General features: G+C 37.1%; 3 protein-coding genes across 3 annotated transcripts; all 3 read left to right on the forward strand.

Moving 5' to 3' along the window:
- The first annotated feature begins 401 nt into the window (after positions 1–401).
- Positions 402–2,804, forward strand: LOC110601967 (legumin B). Its single transcript, XM_021739384.2, has 4 exons — positions 402–1,160; positions 1,242–1,507; positions 1,591–2,106; positions 2,210–2,804. Exons 1-4 carry the CDS (start codon positions 833–835, stop codon positions 2,609–2,611), a joined length of 1,512 nt encoding a protein of 503 aa, XP_021595076.1. The 5' UTR covers positions 402–832; the 3' UTR covers positions 2,612–2,804.
- A 575-nt stretch (positions 2,805–3,379) lies between these two features.
- Positions 3,380–11,205, forward strand: LOC110601966 (PH, RCC1 and FYVE domains-containing protein 1). Its single transcript, XM_021739383.2, has 9 exons — positions 3,380–3,952; positions 4,415–4,501; positions 5,042–5,131; positions 5,270–5,356; positions 5,451–5,549; positions 6,154–8,244; positions 8,393–8,539; positions 9,730–10,139; positions 10,656–11,205. The coding sequence occupies exons 1-9, from the start codon at positions 3,905–3,907 to the stop codon at positions 10,873–10,875; spliced, it is 3,279 nt and encodes a 1,092-aa protein (XP_021595075.1). The 5' UTR covers positions 3,380–3,904; the 3' UTR covers positions 10,876–11,205.
- Positions 11,206–12,761: 1,556 nt separating this feature from the next.
- Positions 12,762–18,095, forward strand: LOC110601814 (putative E3 ubiquitin-protein ligase XBAT35). The gene is made up of 10 exons (XM_021739142.2): positions 12,762–13,109; positions 13,263–13,377; positions 13,717–13,797; positions 13,954–14,042; positions 14,138–14,229; positions 14,385–14,466; positions 14,902–15,004; positions 15,157–15,210; positions 15,444–15,529; positions 16,895–18,095. The coding sequence occupies exons 1-10, from the start codon at positions 13,008–13,010 to the stop codon at positions 17,534–17,536; spliced, it is 1,446 nt and encodes a 481-aa protein (XP_021594834.1). The 5' UTR covers positions 12,762–13,007; the 3' UTR covers positions 17,537–18,095.
- Positions 18,096–18,104: the final 9 nt, after the last annotated feature.

Here is an 18,104-nt window from a genome sequence, read left to right on the forward strand (position 1 = left end):
GAAGAAGAAGAAGAAGAAGAAGAAGAAGAAGAAGAAGAAGAAGAAGAAGAAGAAGCAAAAGAAGGAGATCGGGAAGGAGAAGAAGAAGAAGAAAAAGAGGAAGAAGAAGAAGGAGATCGGAAAAGAGAAGAAGATCGGAAAAGAGAAGAAGAAAAATAAGCAGAAGAAGGAGATCGGGAAGGAGAAGAAGAAGAAGAAGAGGAAGGGGAAGGAGAAGGAGAGAGAATGGATATTTTAGTCTTTTTAACTAAAATTAACGTTGATTTAACTGAAAATCTAACGGGAGGGACTAATGACATAGTTTTTAAAAATCACAGTGACTAAATTGAAGGTTTTTTAAAACAGAGGGACGAAAGGTTACATTTCACTAAACCAGAGGGACTAAATTATAGTTTACCCTTATTTTTATGAAACTCATTATTAAGCGGTTACTATTTTACGAGACCTACGTTTATTTTTAATTGGCCTATGCTTTCTTGTAGATTATTCTCACACAAACTCACGATTCCAATCTATAATTTCTCGATACACACTCGTGTATAGCTCATGGTCTTCCAAGAAAACCAACAACTAGCTATACATATAGTTGAACTCCTCTCTGCAAACTATCAACACGTACTACGTTGGTGAATATGTGTAAGGAAGAAAGGGTGTCGAATCATGCAATACACCAAGACAACCCTGCATGCAGAAAGAATCAAGACGATTAACCAAACGATTTGCCACGTCCCAAAACAGAACCTGCTTTTTTCCCCTTAAATACCCTCTACCACTCACTACTCTTTCACCACAGTAGCCTTTCTTCTCCATAGTAGCTCCTCCTCTCTTACCAATGGCTTTCTCTTCTTTGCTCTCTCTAACTCTCTGCTTTCTTCTTTTTTTCCACGTCTGTTTTGCTCAGACAGAACAAGGGCCTGGATTTTGGCCAAGGCCATATGGCCCAAAACGCTTCCAACGAGACGAGTGCCAATTCGAACGCCTAAATGTCCTCGAACCCTCTCGGAGGATCCAATCGGAGGCTGGTGTTACAGACGTCTGGGATGAAAATGATGATCAGTTCCAATGTGCTGGTGTTGTAGTTGTGCGCCATACTATTGAAGAAAGAGGCCTTCTATTGCCACAATACGTCAATGGACCAAAGCTCGTATACGTAGTTCAAGGTATGTGTTCTCGTGTGTTGTAGTAAATTTTTCTTGTATGCACATCCAAGAATTATCATCTTAATGCGATGAATTTTGCAGGTAGAGGTCTTCACGGGGCTGTATTACCAGGCTGTCCTGAGACGTTCCAGTCATCACAATCACAGCCACGGTCACAGTTTAGTCAAACGCGAAGAGAAAGCCAGAGGGACGAGCACCAGAAAGTTCGACAAATCCGAGAGGGCGACGTCGTTGCCTTGCCGACCGGAGTAGTTCAATGGGTTTATAATAACGGAAGGACTCCTCTAGTTCTAGTTGTTGCTGTCGACACCAGCAATCGGAACAACCAGCTCGACCCGAATGCCAGAGTAAGGACCATACAAAAACCCATATAATGACCGATCATTTTCTCCGATTCTTCTAACTTAATTTTATATGTTAACGATTCCAGTTATTCCTCGTTGCTGGAAACCCGCAAGAAGAATTACAGAGCCAGAGAGGTGAATTCGGGAGAGGTGAGGCGGGGATGGACCCAAGCCGGAGGCCGGGCAGGCGGGAAAGAACTGGAAACGTGTTTTCAGGCTTGGACGAGCAGTTGCTAGCTGAATCTTTCAACATCAACACTGACCTTGCAAGAAGGCTAAGGGGTGAAGAAGATTTTAGGGGCATTATTGTGAGGGTACAACGTGAGCTTCAGGTGGTAACCCCACAACAAAGCGCAGAAGAAGAAAGACAAATAAGAGAGGAACAAAGCCGCGAATCCCAAACAGGAACAGGTGGAAGCGGCGGATACATTAATGGCGTAGAGGAAACATTCTGCGCACTCAGGCTGCAACACAACTTGAACGACCACACAGAAACTGACGTCTTCAACCCACGCGCCGGCCGCATCACCAACGTCAACAGCAACAACCTCCCCGTCCTCTCTAGACTCCAACTCAGCGTTCAGAAAGGCATCCTCTACAGGGTAATCTTTTTTTAAAAAAAAAACATACATATCTACACATGCCCCGTTTATTATCTAGAAAGAAAAATTCTAAAAAAAACGTTTCTAAATTAATTTGGCGCAGAACGCAATGCTGGCACCATACTGGAACGTAAACGCCCACGCCGTCCACTACATCGTGAGAGGAAATGGTCAAGTCCAGGTGGTGGACGATAATGGGAACACAGTATTCGATGGGCAGGTTCGGGCAGGTCAAGTTATAACAACCCCACAAAACTTCGCTGTGGTGAAGAAGGCAAGCGCAGCAGGGTTGGAATGGGTATCTTTCAAGACTAATGACAATGCTCGAATTAACCAACTAGCCGGTCGGGTGTCAGCAATGAGATCAATGCCGGTGGATGTGGTGGCAAACTCATACCAGGTTTCCAGGGAGGAAGCCATGAGGCTGAAGGAGAGTAGGGAGGAAATGACAGTGTTGAGCCCTTGGTCTAGGTCTCGATTCAATGTTACTGAGGGCAGTGAATAAATTAAACACTGCAAATATGCAATTTTAATAATTAAATAAGCCTTATAGGGCATATGAGAAGTAGACTCATCTCCCTTAGTTTGTTTTACTACGAATGTTGATGTACATAGCATGCGGCAGAATGAAGTCTAGCTAGCTATCAGAGTACGAGTAAATAAACGCCAATAAAAAATATATATGTATTACTTCAAATCAAATAATTTTGGTTCAATCTTCTCATATCATTTACGTTTATTTTTATTCAATTCAGGACATTTCCTTTATATCGGAATTTTATCTTAACAATTATTTTATATAAATATATTGAATTTTTTAAAATAAATTAAAATCTAGTGATTATAGTTTTAACTATTACAAATGAAAATTACCTTTATTTTATAATTTCTCATCATTAAATTTAGCCTGAAAATTTTGATTTTTAGACTAAATTTGAAATTACAAAACTAATTTAGGAAAAAAAATTGAAATTAGACTAAATTGAACATCCAAGCAAGTATGGGCAAAGTTGAACATCTAGCCAATTTTTTGAAACTCAAAAATTAAAATCAATGTTTGAGTAATTTTTTTTTTAACAATGCAATTGAATAATACTTGTGAGATTTAATATGGTTGATCTGATCCATAGAGATTCATAATGAAAATCCACGAAATTTTATGTCGGAAGGTTTTTTCTTTTAGTTTTAATTTAATTTATGTTTATTGTTATTATTATTATTATTATAAAGGCCACTTGGCGACGGAGCAAGTGAGATTTGAAAAGCAGTTTAATTAGGTAGTAAACGTGGAGGCAACCAGAGAGACGCGCCAATATCTGACCCCAATTCCTTCTGATCTGCAAACCTCCCTAAAAATGTGACTCGCTGATTACTTCCCTCTCATTTCGCCCCCTCTTCTCTCTCACTCACTCACTTTACGCGAATGTTGGTTGGCTTCTTGATCTGCATTTTCTTGATGTTTCAATTTGCATGATTCAGTTCACTCAAAACAAAGAAAATCAAAACATGAAAAATTCAATGTTTCTCCCTTTTGAAATCATACGAGGGTATTCTTCTATCAGGTCCTTCATGTGGGAGTTTTGAAATTTTAACTGATTCTTGTTTTCCCCATTTTCTTGCTTGGTTGAGGGCCAATCTTTACAAGATTGAATAAAAGGAAGAAAAAGCAGGTTGATGAGAGGCCAAAGGAGAAAAAAACATATGCATCTATGAAGACTTGGGCACGGAAGTCGCCGCCGCACCACCTGATGCAGTTGTTGTCGGTTGAGCTTCTTCTTCTGCAAATTTTTCAGATGGAATGGCAGATCCAGTTAGTTATGTGAATTCTGAGCGGGACATCGAACAAGTAAGTTCTTTTCCCGTTTTTTCCCATTGTTTTATTCTTTTCCTTTTGGTACCCAAAGGGCATTTTCTGGTATAGGGACAAGACTAATGCAAGGGAATGGATTTGAGTCTAGATCACCCCTTTTATAAACTTGGAAGTTAGAGAAATAAAAGTAATTTATTTGAAATGCAACAAATTTGTTGCATTCAGAAAATGGAATCACCATATTTCATTCTTGTACCTTACATTACCATTAGCATCTGGGGAAGAAGGTATCTTAATCTTGTTTGCTTGAAAAAAATTAAATAACCTGCTTGGTATAATAAAGTAGGTCCATTTAGGGGCACTTGGATTCTTTATTTTCTCCTTCTGTGAAGAGTAAAAATTTTGGGATATAAGAACTTCTTGTGGTTTCCATTTCTTTTGGCTATCATTGTAATATTACTTAGTTTTTTTTTTGGTTCATTTCCTTTTCTTTTGAAGGCACTTATTACTTTGAAAAAAGGCACTCAGTTAATCAAGTATAGCCGGAAAGGAAAACCCAAGTTTCGTGCATTCAGACTTTCTCCAGTGAGTTGCTGCTGCTTTCTGACATATTCAATTTTATGTCCACGAATCCTCTTGTTGTGGTTAAGCCTTTTGCTATGCAACTTTTTTTGGTCAAACAGCGTAGGACATTGTCTCTAGACAAATTTTTTAGGACATAAATCAATATTTCGTAAAGTCTAATCACACTTGGAAACTTATGCAGTTCTTAGTAGAAAGTGACTAAAATTTTGGTTGGTCCTATGAGAATCCAGCACCTGTGACTTGATTAGTCCTTTAGCCTTCCATTCTGATAAATTGGATGATATTGTGTTCTGAGTCCATAAGTTCATGCATGAGAATTTATTTGGATTTTTCATCTCATAAATTAGATTAAACTGGAATAGTAGTTTTAAATTTGATAGCCTGGTAATAATCTGCAGTCTGGTTTCTTTTCTAGGTGCTTATTGCAGTTCACATTGATAATCTATGTCTGGAGTGGACCTCTTGTGTTATAAGTGTTTACAGTGTATCTTTCAATAGCCTCAAGTGTATAAATAATTTCAATTTTAGTGATTTTAACAGGACGAAACAGCATTGATCTGGTTATCACATGGAGAAGAAAAGTATCTAAGATTATCTTCTGTCTCACGGATCATTCCAGGACAGAGAACTGTGAGTTGAACTCTACTCTCTTGGGGTTGTCGATATATGTTTCAATTCACTTAACCTCATTTTTACGTAAAATTTCAAGGGGCAACTAACAGACATTGTTGCTTCCCTTTTTATTTATCTATGTAAACCTTTTTGCAGGCTGTCTTTAGAAGATACTTGCGCCCTGAAAAGGATTACTTGTCATTTTCACTTCTATATAATAACGGTGATAGGTCTCTTGATCTGGTTAGTGCCAGTAAACATTCATATATGGTTTATTTAACTTTAATAATGGATGGTAATTTGAAGCCTGACTACCCTTTTTTCTTCCTATTCACAGATCTGCAAGGATAAACTTGAGGCAGAGGTGTGGCTTGCAGGCCTTAAGGCACTGATAGGAAAGAAAAGTAGTAGACGTACAAGGAGTGATATTTCTGATGTGAGTTCACACTTCAACTACATTTTTCAAAGTCTGGTAATAGATAATCAGATGTATTCCACACAACAAATAACTTGTTGCTGGGTGGGCAGTAGTATTTGTGTTTTTAGTGTCTCCCCATGTTGCGGAGAGACATTATTCTACCTTTTTCATTTCGGAAGTTGCATAAACATAGTGTACTTTTCATGCATTCCAGATGTTTATTCAGTTAAGTGCAATAATTTTGAGAAAATTTAATAAAATATTTTAACACATAAAAAGCGCTGGAAAGTTCCAAAAACTGAAATTTATAAAAGTCATATAGTCAACAATTCTTTAGGACGGGTTTTAGTGCCACTCTACTTGAATTCAATTAGTTCCAATGTTATAAAACCCATATATGGATTATTAAATTTTAAAACTAACATTCAAGGTTGTCACAAAATTTAAGATATGGCATGAATAAATTAACTCTGTTTGATCTTGTCCTTGAAAATCTGTAGGAAGCATATGTCTCTGCATTTGGACATAAATATAAATTTTTGCTTACCATTATTGATAATCTCTCTGCAGAAGTTTATTTCTTGAAAGGATTAATTTTGTTCTCCATGTCTTGTTGCTGCAGCTAACTGAAGGTGGGGATTTTTTTCAAAATGGCCGTCCTTCTAGTGTAAGTCTAGAGTTTTCTTCAAGCATTAATCATGGGAGAGTGTCTGTAGATTTAGGTTACCGTGACACTTATTTTAATTCAGCAAGCTCAGATGTGGGGTCAGAACGTGCAAATATGCAACTAAGGACAAGTGGTGGAGATGGTTTCCGGATTAGTGTTTCAAGCACTCCTAGCTGTTCAAGTGGTGGATCAGGCCCAGATGACATAGAATTGTTGGGTGATGTTTATGTATGGGGAGAAGTTTGGAGTGATGGGGTTTCTCCCGATGGGTCCACAAGCTCACTTCCTGTAAAGAATGATATTTTGATCCCTAAGCCCTTAGAATCAAAAATAGTTCTTGATGTTCATCAAATTGCTTGTGGTATGCATCATGTTGGTCTCGTAACAAAGCAAGGAGAGGTTTTTACTTGGGGAGAGGAATCTGGGGGGAGACTTGGTCATGGAACCGAAATGGACTTTAGTTGTCCTCGCCTTGTTGAGTTTCTAGCAGTTACTAATGTTGACTTTGTTGCTTGCGGTGAGTATCACACATGTGCTGTGTCTTCAACGGGTGACTTGTTTACCTGGGGTGATGGAACACAGAATGCTGGACTTCTTGGTCAAGGTACTGATGTTAGTCACTGGATACCAAAACGGGTTTCTGGTCCTTTAGAAGGACTTCAGGTTTTATCTGTTGCATGTGGCACATGGCATTCGGCTTTGGCAACTACAAATGGAAAACTGTTTACATTTGGTGATGGAACATTTGGTGTTTTAGGCCATGGAGATAGAGAAAGCGTGTCATTTCCAAAAGAAGTTCAGTTATTGAGTGGACTAAAGACTATAAAGGTTGCATGTGGCGTCTGGCATACTGCAGCTATAGTAGAGGTTATGAGCCAGCCTGGAACAACTGTTTCATCTAGAAAATTGTTCACCTGGGGTGATGGCGACAAAAACCGTTTAGGTCATGGAAGTAAGGAAACATATCTACTTCCTACTTGTGTCTCTCCCCTTATTGACTACAACTTCCACCAGATAGCATGTGGACATACTATGACTGTTGCCCTTACAACCTCAGGTCATGTGTTTGCAATGGGTGGAACTGCATATGGTCAGTTAGGCAACCCCAACTCTGATGGAAAAGTGCCCAGCTTAGTACAAGATAATTTGGTAGGTGAGTTCGTTGAAGAAGTCTCTTGTGGGGCGTACCACATTGCTGTCCTGACGTCAAGAAGTGAAGTGTACACTTGGGGCCGAGGTGCCAATGGACAATTGGGACATGGGGACACAGAAGATCGGAGAACGCCAACATTAGTTGAAACACTGAGAGATAGGCATGTTAAAAATATATCATGTGGCTCAAATTTTACTTCTAGTATATGCATCCACAAATGGGTCTCTGGAGTAGACCAATCAGTTTGCTCTGGTTGTCGGCAAGCATTTGGATTTACTAGAAAGAGGCACAACTGTTATAATTGTGGGCTGGTGCATTGTCATGCTTGCAGTTCCAAAAAAGCGTTGAAAGCAGCATTAGCTCCGACTCCAGGCAAACCACATCGAGTCTGTGATGCTTGCTATGCGAAACTTAAAGCTGCTGATGCTGGTAATTCTAATATGAACAGGAAAAGTACCACCCCACGCCGCTCAGTGGACATCAGAGAAAAAATGGACAGGGGAGAGGTCAGGGCTTCAAGAGTTTTACTGTCTCCTACTACAGAACCTATCAAATACCTTGAGATCAAGTCATTTAAGCCTGGAACTAAATCTGAGGTTCCTTCAATAGTCCGAGCTTCCCAAGTTCCATCACTTTTACAACTAAAAGATGTCGCATTTCCAAGTTCACTAAGTGCTATGCAAAGTTCATGGAAGCCTACTCCTTCACCAGTATATCAGTCTGGGATGAACTTTACTCAGCCTAGTGCTGCTAACTCAAGACCCGCTTCACCATATTCAAGGAGACCAAGCCCTCCACGCACCAGCACTGCTGGATTTTCTAGAAGTGTCATTGATAGCCTTAAAAAAACCAATGATATTTTAAAGCAAGACATGACAAAAATGCAAAACCAAGTAATAATTGTAACACATTTGTAATTCTTGGTTGTGTCTTTGATCCTTCATTTGATTTGTTTGCTGGTTTGAGAATCTAATTAGAGAAACTGACTATCAGAAATAACTTGTTTGTTTTTTCTTTCCCATGTTTCTCTTGATAACTTAGATTAAAACTTTCAAGCAAAAGTGTGATGTGCAAGACACACAGATTCAAAAACTGCAGAAACAAGCTAAAGCAACTGCTTTATTGGCTACATCAGAAGCAACCAAGTCTAGAGTAGCCAAGGAACTCGTTCAGTCTATCACAGAACAGGTACGTTTGCTGTACTCATTAACTACATTAATGCTCTCCAGATAGGTAATAATGATTATTAGTTTATGCTAAGTTCCAAGATGAAACCTCATAGGTTTACTATAAGGGGACCTACTCTGTTGATGGCTCCTTGCTCATCTCATCTGACCCTTATGCGGGTAGAAAATCAGTTGTTATATTTTACTTGAAACTGATATAGCTGAAGAAACTAAAACACCAAATCTTAGATAATTAACATGGATAATAAAATGTTCTAACTACCAAAAAACATTCAGTTATAACATTCTTTACATGGTAGTTACTATACTTTCATGTATTTTCTCCACAAATAGCTGCAGTCTCATTTGGATAATATCGATGAGTTAAAAATAAATGATGTCCATGTCTCCATTCTTTCTATTTATTTAGTTAACTGCTAGTAAAATGTTATGATTATTTCTGTTAAAAAACATGTTATGATTATGATTATCAATTTTGTAGCTTCCCTGTCATGCTTTTCACAGATAGAACTGGTTAGACATCCATACATTGCATATGAGATACTGTATTGCTACATGCTTATGAAACCTGGATATAAGACCAGATAAGATACCATGTGAAGTAGATACTCTTATACAATACAATTCTGAAAAATATGATTAGTACAGCAAGGCTGTTCGCTACACAAATTTAGGTTTATGAATGCTCATAGATTTAACAAGTTTCTCTCAATTTTTTTTTAAGTTATAGGCCACAAATGATTTAGCACACTTACTTCCTTTTATGCATTAATGAAAGCATTTTTGCATTTGGTTACTCTACTTTTAAGTACTTGAGAAGCACTGCATACTTTTTTGACAACTGAATATTTTGATTTGAAATTTTGAATTCATTTTAGTGGTGTCTACTATTTATTAGGTACGTTTATAGGAGAAAATTTTGGTATGATGCTGCTCACGATAACCTAATAGAATTATGCTTGCTATACAGCTATAAAGTGGGGCATCACAACAATTTAAGCAGATTTTCTTCGAGTGCATCAAATCTTTCTTAAATCTATTAGGTTTTCTTTCAGTGAGAAGTGGATATATCATCTCTACTGAGGAACAACCATTATGAGGGATATGATATATGCCTTTATATGAATTCTCTTGAACACATATGGTTGTTTTAATGAGCCCACGCTCTTGTTGCCCTTTTTTGTGATTCAGCTGAAACAAATGAAAGAGCAATTGCCTCCTGATGTTCACGAAAGTGAAATATTTAAAGCTATGAATTCCCAAATTGAAACATTTCTGAATGCATATGAAACATCGGAAAGTTCTTCCTTAGCAGAAAGCTTAGGGTCTTCAAATCTGCAAGACCAGAGGATTGAATACCAAGCTGACACTACTAGAGCTACTGACTCATCAAAAAATGATGGAAATGTCCGTCGTAGACCATCTGGTTCTGGTTCTACGGAGGGCATTCCTCAACACATCTCAGGAAATGTGACCGGAACACTTGAATCTTCATCTGCAAGAAGGGAAGGAGAAAGCATTGAACAATTTGAACCAGGGGTCTATGTAACGTTTATCCAACGTTCTGATGGTGTAAAGCTATTCAAGCGGGTCAAATTCAGGTACTTGAGAAAATAGTTTATCCAACTGGACTTCATCATACTCAAAGGCAATATATAAATGGAACACCATAGAAAATGCAAAATTCAAGGCAAAAACACACCGTGGGGTGGGTGGTCACATGACCTAGAGTTGCAAACTTTCACATCACTTGCTGTTCACCAATAATTGAAACTAATTCTTAATCGTATATTGAATTTTATTAGACTACTTTATTTGGTCAATTGAATCTTCAAGATTTTCAGCTTGAATAAGGTTTTTATAGAGCCTATGCATGAAATGAAAAATTCAAAATTAGAAGAATTACACTACATCAGTAAGCAAGTGCAGTATTTTGGAGAGTATAAAAATAGGCTTCTTTACCTTTTCGGTTCTAATGAAAGGGGTTCTTTGTTTTTTACAATTTCAAAGGAACATTTATATTTCTCCCTCCCTCCCTCCCAACCTTTTTTTTAATCTAAGAAGTTCACTGCTGTCATTGTGATGCTTTTATCCAACTGCCCTCAATGGTTTTGCAGTAAAAGGAGGTTTCAGGAGCAGCAGGCAGAAGTATGGTGGAAAGAAAACAAAGATAGGCTGCTGAGGAGATACAGTCCAACATCAAACACTGCTTCAACCGGATCATCCTCTACTCCTGCTGAAGCACCCCCCAGTACTGCTGTATCACCCAGTGCTCCAGCTGAATCATCCACCACTGCTGCTGAGGATACAAGTGAGGCAGGACCATCCGAAACATAGTGTCATGATTTAGTAAAATTAGTCTCTGAAATAACAATCTAGAAAGCGGATGTAGGATCAAGGAGCTGCCTTTTTGAGCCTAGAGCTAAAATCTAGAGACGAGGATTCTGCTTGCAGATACGCCAGAATGCTGCATTAAATTGCAAGTGGATAGACAGAATATTTAATGAACGAAGGTTCTGTTTTTTAATATATCTACATAAATATTTCTGTGTTGCGATGAGTTAGACTGTAATAGGTATAGAGTAGACAAACTTGTTAGAACCTTCCAATTTGTAAAGCTTTAAATTTGTGACATGAAGCTTCCTAGTTACATCTTTCCTTTCTTAATTTTTTTGTTTATCTCTTAGATCAATAATAATACTAAATTCCAAAATCACAACTTCTGCTGGGTTTGATGTTATCAGTGAGGTTTGATGTTTAAATTTGTGACATGAAGCTTAACTTTTGTTTTTCTCTTACCGGACACGTTTATTTGTTGGATTTTGATTTTTGGAGTATCCGGTGACTACTCAAAGAGAGAGTTTGTTTCGACAACTAAAGAACTCGCCGCTTTTGGCGATTAATACTCCGGCCAGTTCTGTCTCATCACCTCATTCGAGTGATGATCATCTTGCAGTTCTTGGACGGTTGGTTGGTGATAGAGGGTTGGTCAAGTTTTGAACCTTGGTTTGTCTTGACGTGGACCACTTTTTCTTCTTTGGTTGTGGCCGTTGATGTGGATCGGTGATTCGGCGCTTCAACTTTGGATTGGATCGGGCTTAAATGATGGATTGCAAATACTATTCTACTGGATTTAAATTGAATTTACAATTATGCATCTCTTATCTTTTAGCTCAATAGACCTTTTAATGCAACTGCTTTTACTTCAAGAAAAAAACAAACTAAAAAATTAATTTTGATAAAATTTCCCAACACATGATGAAACTGAACCCAATGAAGCTCCACGCTTCCTTTATAAATGTAGTTCTTGCCACCGGTACGGTCAGCCAACGCAAATAAAACGACGGTGGAAATCGCCAGTGACAAGTCCGTGTTGATTGTGGTGATTATCGGTGTTCTTAGAAGTTCTGCTAGGGAAGAAATATTTTTATCCAACAAGGCAAAAATTTGCATGTCGATGTCGTCAACAAAACGACAGGAAAATTTTCTTTCAGATTCACAAATCAGAGGGAAAGTTTTCCATCGTTGGCAATGGGCATAAAATAATGGAAATACAAGGAAAAAGAAATGGCGTTCCCCAATTATAGATCGCTCTTATCAAGTATCAATTACCAGTAAATTTTAAATATATTTTCAATTGTTTTTAAAATATTTTAAACATATTTTATTGTCCAATGGCGTTATGGATATTGCAGAAGTGATGGAAAATTAATGTTTCGAAGCTGTGAAATTTCATAATTTTGATTTCATTTCTCAATATTTGAAATAAAAACTTTTATAAAAATTTAATTCAATTCATTTATTTTTAATTAAATTTATTATTTAAAATTTTTTTTATTTAAAAAGTTTTATTTTTTAAAAAATACAATTATATATAATTTTATTATAATTCATTATAGTTTTTTTTTTAAATGAATCATAGAATTCATATTATCTCATAGAAAAATTTCAAAATTTACATCATTCAAAATTTCAAAATTCATAATATCAAAATTTACATTGATACAAAAAAATTAAATAGTTTAATTTTATAATAATATATTTTGATTAAATAATTTAAAATATAAAAATTCATAAAAATTCTTGCGGTAATTCTCTTATTATGTAAATGATACACGGTGCTGTTGACACGTTGTTCACTATGGAAAAGGTCGACCGCGGGATTTAATTGGAGGACCAATTAATAATAAACGACGTGTCGCTGCGTCGAGATGTTTGGAAACTCGAGCAGTGAAAGGTGTTGCACTCCCAGATCTCTCACCCCGTCACGTCCGTGCAGCTCAACGGTTTTCTTTCCTACCCCATCCTCTTAATTACAAATAATTGACTTTCTGAATTCTTGTTTATCAAGCAAAGGGCAGAAGTTGGATAGCTTGTCCATCTTCCAGGAAAAAAAACTGCGTTTTCCTCCATCACCACTCCCATTTTTTTCTGCAAGCACAACTTCTCAATCTCGTTAAGCAAAGGGAATGGGGCAACACCAATCCAAAGACGAGTTGCTGTATCAGCAAGTCAATTACGGTAACATAGATGCAATCAAAGCTCTTCGCAGGGAAGGCGCCGGCCTCGAGGTGCCAAAATCTCTCTCTCTCTCTCTCTCATTTTTTGTTTGGTTTTAGCATTTGATGATCGAATTTTGGATGGATTATATGTAAGTCTTTTTTTTTTTTAATTTTTTATTTTGTGTTCTCTCTCTCTCTCTTTTGCATTTTTTGACGGTGCAGTGGATTGATAGAGATGGTAAAACGCCATTGATACTAGCGTGTCTGAATTCTGAGCTCCACCACGTGGCTAAAACTTTGATTGAGCTCGGTGCTAATGTCAATGCATACCGGCGTGGTATGTGTTTAATTTTATTTTTTTTTCCCTTTTCCATTTGCAATTTGGTAGCTTTGTGTTTGATTATGTTAAGCCTATACCTTCCAGATAATTTCTGCTTTTTTTAGCGGTTAATTAGCTTAAATTTAACCTTCAATTTCAAGAGTCGGACATTTTAAAATTATGCACGGAGCTCCGTAAATTGTAATGCAAGGACAAGAAATGTAGAGCGTGTGTTCTTAGTTATTTATAAGAATCAGCTTTAAGGCAACTATTTACGATGGTAGCTGCTGCTGGTAATAAGTATGACAAGTAACATACTCCATTTTTTTAAATCAATTATTTTTCATTGAGCTGCAGGTCATAACGGGGGGACTCCTTTACATCATGCAGCGAAAAGTGGCCTTGATAGTACTGTTAAGTTGCTTCTTTCTCATGGAGGTTAGCTATGATCCCTCTTATTTATGCCTCTTAAGAAAATCAGGTGCTTATAGTGATGAAAATAGGGTCCCCCCCCCCCAAGTCATTTATCATTGTTATTGTTTTTTTCTTTTCTCTGTCAGCAGCACAAGAATAGTGATATGTTCAAAATTTCAGGGAACGCTCTAGTATTGAATGATGATTGTCAAACCCCTCTTGAAGTTGCTAGGGCTAAAGGACACAACAATGTTGTTCGTACAATTGAGGTATTTTTTTCTCGTGGAAGTTAATGTTTTTATGAACAGCAAAAAAATTTTGAGTTGTAGCGCTTGTCATAATTTGTTTCTCTAATGCTCTGCAGAATCACATTTGTTTATTCTCTGGTTGGATGCGAGAATTTTATGGGCCTGGTTTTCTAGAAGTAATAGCTCCTCAGTTTGTTTCCAGAAAAGTGTAAGTATAAAGTTCATGTTGTCTCATTGAAGTGTTTTCATCTAGGCAATTGTGAAGAATTTAATGTAAAATTTGGTAATGCTAGTTAGCTATCTTATGTAATCAATGAATTGTTCGTAAGAAATTTAAATATGCATGCCTAATATTATTTGCAGATGGGCAGTTATCTTACCAACAGGATCCCGTAACCCTATGAAACCTTTGAAGTTGGAGCTTGCCATATATTCTAGTTCACAGGTAGGCAACTATATCTGCGAGCGTGCAAGATAATTGGGGTAGCTAAAATTCAATCTAAAACAAAGTAACTTGTGCTTTTTTTTATTTTTACTGCAAACAATAATTATTTTAGGTCTATTCACTGCCTTATCAATACTTCTTATGTTTGTCTTGGGCTTTATTTGAAGTTCAATTCAATTATTTTATATTCTATTGTAGGACAGTTATAGACACAAATACTAATCTTTCAGTCTCTTAGTTGTTAGTTTTATACTTCTCTAGCCTCATCAGTATTCTCCCTGTTTTAGGAATTTAATAATAGAATCTCCTAACTTAAGTTTAGTAGCTTTTATTCCATAATGACTTTATGTATCCTGTTCGAGCTGACATGTTTTCATTGTTTGAAGGCCTGAAAAATTAAGAGTTACTTATGAACAACTGTTAAAAAATGGCCAGGATGCCCAACCACGTACACTGATTGCATTGTGGAAAGCTAACTTGGAGGAACCAAAATTTCACCTTTCTGATCCTTCAGTGATAATTGTCGACCATGCCACCAGTAATTTTTTTAACACTGAAATGACTTTTCTTGAAGTTGATCCTACAGTCATTTTTTGGTTTTCTACTCTTCCCTTAGATAAGATCTTTTGGTCTCTTCGAATTGATTGCCTTGATTTTACATTTACATTGGATTTTTTTTTTCATGCATAGTTCCAAGAGGCAGGAGGCGGAGACGAGTGAGGCATAGGCCACAAAAAGTTAGGCGTAAGTATGATGGTTCTAAATTATTTTTAAGCTAGATATAAATGATTCATGAATGATAATGTAAGAAATTAGAGATGATCCAAAGGAATAATGAGACATATAATGCATCCTCATCATGCTCTGGCATCTGATTTGAAATAAACTACTAAGATAGCTAGCAAAATTTTCACTCCATTGAAATTAATTTCATCTCATGATTGTTTTATCTCAGACTTGGTATGTTTTCTTGTCAGAAACACGTATTAAACTTGCACCTGCAAATGAAGATGATAGGCAGCAGCTTCAGTGGTTCTGTGATGCATGCAAAGGAATTCCACAGGTATAAATTGCATTTTCTTTAGAGTTGTTCTTCCTTGGTGCATGGACACTAGAAAGCTTTTTGAATGATTGACAATTTGCTGGTCCAACTATGTATGAATGTCTTTTCACTTTCTTTGTCAATACCAAAATTTCTTTTGAGGAACAATCTTTTAGGTCACATGATAATTTCTAAGGCTGTAAAGCATCATTGTTCGTTTTCAATAAGCAACTGGTGCCTTTGGAAAGTATGGAGTCTATTAAGACACCTTTTCTGAGAACATGTTTTCTTGAGGTTTTTTGTGCATCACAAACTTAAAAATGAAAATCGTTGTTGTATGATAAAACAGAGAGATTTCCTTATTAAAATCGGTATCTCCTTATTTATTTTTGCATTAAATTCTTAAATACTTTGTAAAACCGATAAACTCACAAAATTAATACTGAAGAATTTAAATGCTTTCTTTTCAGATTTATAAAAAATGAAACTATAAGAATCTTTGGACCATCTTTTCATCATTCCAGAATTGCACATGTGAAGAAAGTAATCCCCAGCACTAAAATATCATATCTAGTCAAACAAGCATTAAAATTGACCTGGCTTTTGGCAAAGAAAGAATTGCCTGGACCAAGCTAGCGTAAATATACCACTTGTCAAAGAAAATTTTGTGTGGACCAGGATATATCCAAACTTGACTTGTTATACGAATGCGCATGATGATCAGAACATTGCATTTCTGTTTTATGTGGCTATTTGCTGAAGGCTAAAACAAGAATTAGCAGTATATTTGCCTCTATCCAACAAAATCTGTTGGAAGCAGCCATTTTACTTGCCTGTACCCTTGCTGAAAAGCCCTCTATGGAAGGTTAATGTTCATAGCCTTTTAGAGTTTGGGCTCTCAGCGTTGCACAAGTGGTAGCTGATGCATAAAACTCGTAAGTTTTTTGACATGGACCTTTGTTATAAAGTGATGCATGAAATTGTTAGGAGTTCCATACTGTTGTATGTGTAGAAATAATTTATTTTAGAACATATTCCTTTACCTTCACGGTATATAATCTCTGGTAGCTTCAGTTTGATATAATGTTGGGCTCAGAACTATGTTGTCTCTTCTTCATTCAATTTTTCTAATTCCACAAATCTTTCTAGCTGCCAATATTCCTAGGGTATGCTTGGCTTCAAGATGACTTGTAAGAAAGTTGTTTTTGGTAGTTGTGCGTTCACGGTATAGAAAACTTCATAGTCCATATAAATTATGCTTCTTTTTAGTTAATCTTCATTTGGTTCAAATGTTCCTCTTCTAAAATATTGTTACCCTTAAGTCCTTTAAATTTAATTGCCGTGTCTATCATATCAATATGGGATGGAATGTTCGGAAAATTGCAGGTAATGCATCTTCCTGCATTTCTGCATAATTCTGAGCCTTCTACTTTTCAAGCAACAGCCCCTCCATCTGCAGAAGACTTAGAATTAACAATGGCAATCAATGCCTCCATCCATTCTGCATCTGCTGTTGATGCTTACTCTAGTGAAGCAAGTGCTTCCACCAGTTGGAATAACCCTGTGAATGCTGGCAGTCAAAGTGCTCCTTCAAAAGCAACTAGCAGTCTGTGGGCTGCACATGAAGCTGGCCCTAGTGGCAATTCAACTCGGCAAGATATCCAGAGTAGTAACTTCACTACTGTGCAGACAGCGACTCAAGCCCTTGATCCAGTCACGTCAGCTCCACCTGTCATAGATGATATTGTAGAAGATGGTCCAGTTCACTATCCATCTATCGACTCTAGTCCTATTGAAAGGTCTTCCCCACATATGGAGAACTTAACAGCTAGCACACAGGAAAAGGGAGAAGATGGCGGTTCATCATCTTGTGTAATATGTTTGGATGCTCCAATTGAGGGGGCGTGCATCCCGTGTGGGCATATGGCTGGTTGTATGTCTTGTTTGAAGGAGGTCAAAGCAAAGAAATGGGGTTGCCCTGTGTGCCGAGCCAAGATTGACCAGGTTATAAGGCTGTATGCTGTTTGAATTTCAAGCAAAATGAGAAAGCTGTTAATGGCAAGTATATGATTGAGGCACCTCAAAAGAGATTTGTTTATGCTTTTCCATAGGCATATATAAGGTTTAATCCGTCGAGTGTGTCTTACTTTTCGTCTGTGATCTCAGATGTGGCACTGATGATTTTGCCACATGACATTGTGGATCAACATCAGTGTATCAATGATCTACCCTGAAATCTTAAGTAGGATGTTTAAGAAAGTAGTTAACTGTCAGGTATCATCTGCAAGCGAGTTTGGCCACACTGAAGGAATCAACAACTTCAGCAGCACCAGATCAGTGCACGAGTGGCAAAATAGGGGCGCAATCAATTATCAACTTTTTGAATATTTTATTCATGTACTTGTGGGTTGAAAGTAAAGCAGGTCCAGATCCTTTTTGGGTCTCTCGAATTTTAAAATTTTACAGGCTGTTTTATGGTCCTTTGTGAAACCATTAGATCTATGTTGGTGTGTATATTAATTGTATAGCAGCTTCTGTTTATTATCTACTTTTCTTTTCCAGATGTTGGATAAATTTATCTTTATCAGCTCCGGAA

This window comes from Manihot esculenta, chromosome 15, assembly GCF_001659605.2.
Source record: "Manihot esculenta cultivar AM560-2 chromosome 15, M.esculenta_v8, whole genome shotgun sequence".
Lineage (NCBI taxonomy): Eukaryota > Viridiplantae > Streptophyta > Magnoliopsida > Malpighiales > Euphorbiaceae > Manihot > Manihot esculenta.

What these genes read in the sequence shown, in the direction of transcription:
- LOC110601967 (XM_021739384.2), top strand. Translation starts at nt 833, where the DNA reads ATGGCTTTCTCTTCTTTGCTCTCTCTAACTCTCTGCTTTCTTCTTTTT. An exon ending in GCTCGTATACGTAGTTCAAG is followed by an intron (nt 1,161 to 1,241) that starts GTATGTGTTCTC and finishes TGAATTTTGCAG; the next exon opens with GTAGAGGTCTTCACGGGGCT. An exon ending in AGAAAGGCATCCTCTACAGG is followed by an intron (nt 2,107 to 2,209) that starts GTAATCTTTTTT and finishes AATTTGGCGCAG; the next exon opens with AACGCAATGCTGGCACCATA.
- LOC110601966 (XM_021739383.2), top strand. Translation starts at nt 3,905, where the DNA reads ATGGCAGATCCAGTTAGTTATGTGAATTCTGAGCGGGACATCGAACAA. An exon ending in CTGAGCGGGACATCGAACAA is followed by an intron (nt 3,953 to 4,414) that starts GTAAGTTCTTTT and finishes TTTCTTTTGAAG; the next exon opens with GCACTTATTACTTTGAAAAA. An exon ending in GTGCATTCAGACTTTCTCCA is followed by an intron (nt 4,502 to 5,041) that starts GTGAGTTGCTGC and finishes TGATTTTAACAG; the next exon opens with GACGAAACAGCATTGATCTG.
- LOC110601814 (XM_021739142.2), top strand. Translation starts at nt 13,008, where the DNA reads ATGGGGCAACACCAATCCAAAGACGAGTTGCTGTATCAGCAAGTCAAT. An exon ending in ATGTTGTTCGTACAATTGAG is followed by an intron (nt 14,043 to 14,137) that starts GTATTTTTTTCT and finishes AATGCTCTGCAG; the next exon opens with AATCACATTTGTTTATTCTC. An exon ending in CCATATATTCTAGTTCACAG is followed by an intron (nt 14,467 to 14,901) that starts GTAGGCAACTAT and finishes AAAAATGGCCAG; the next exon opens with GATGCCCAACCACGTACACT.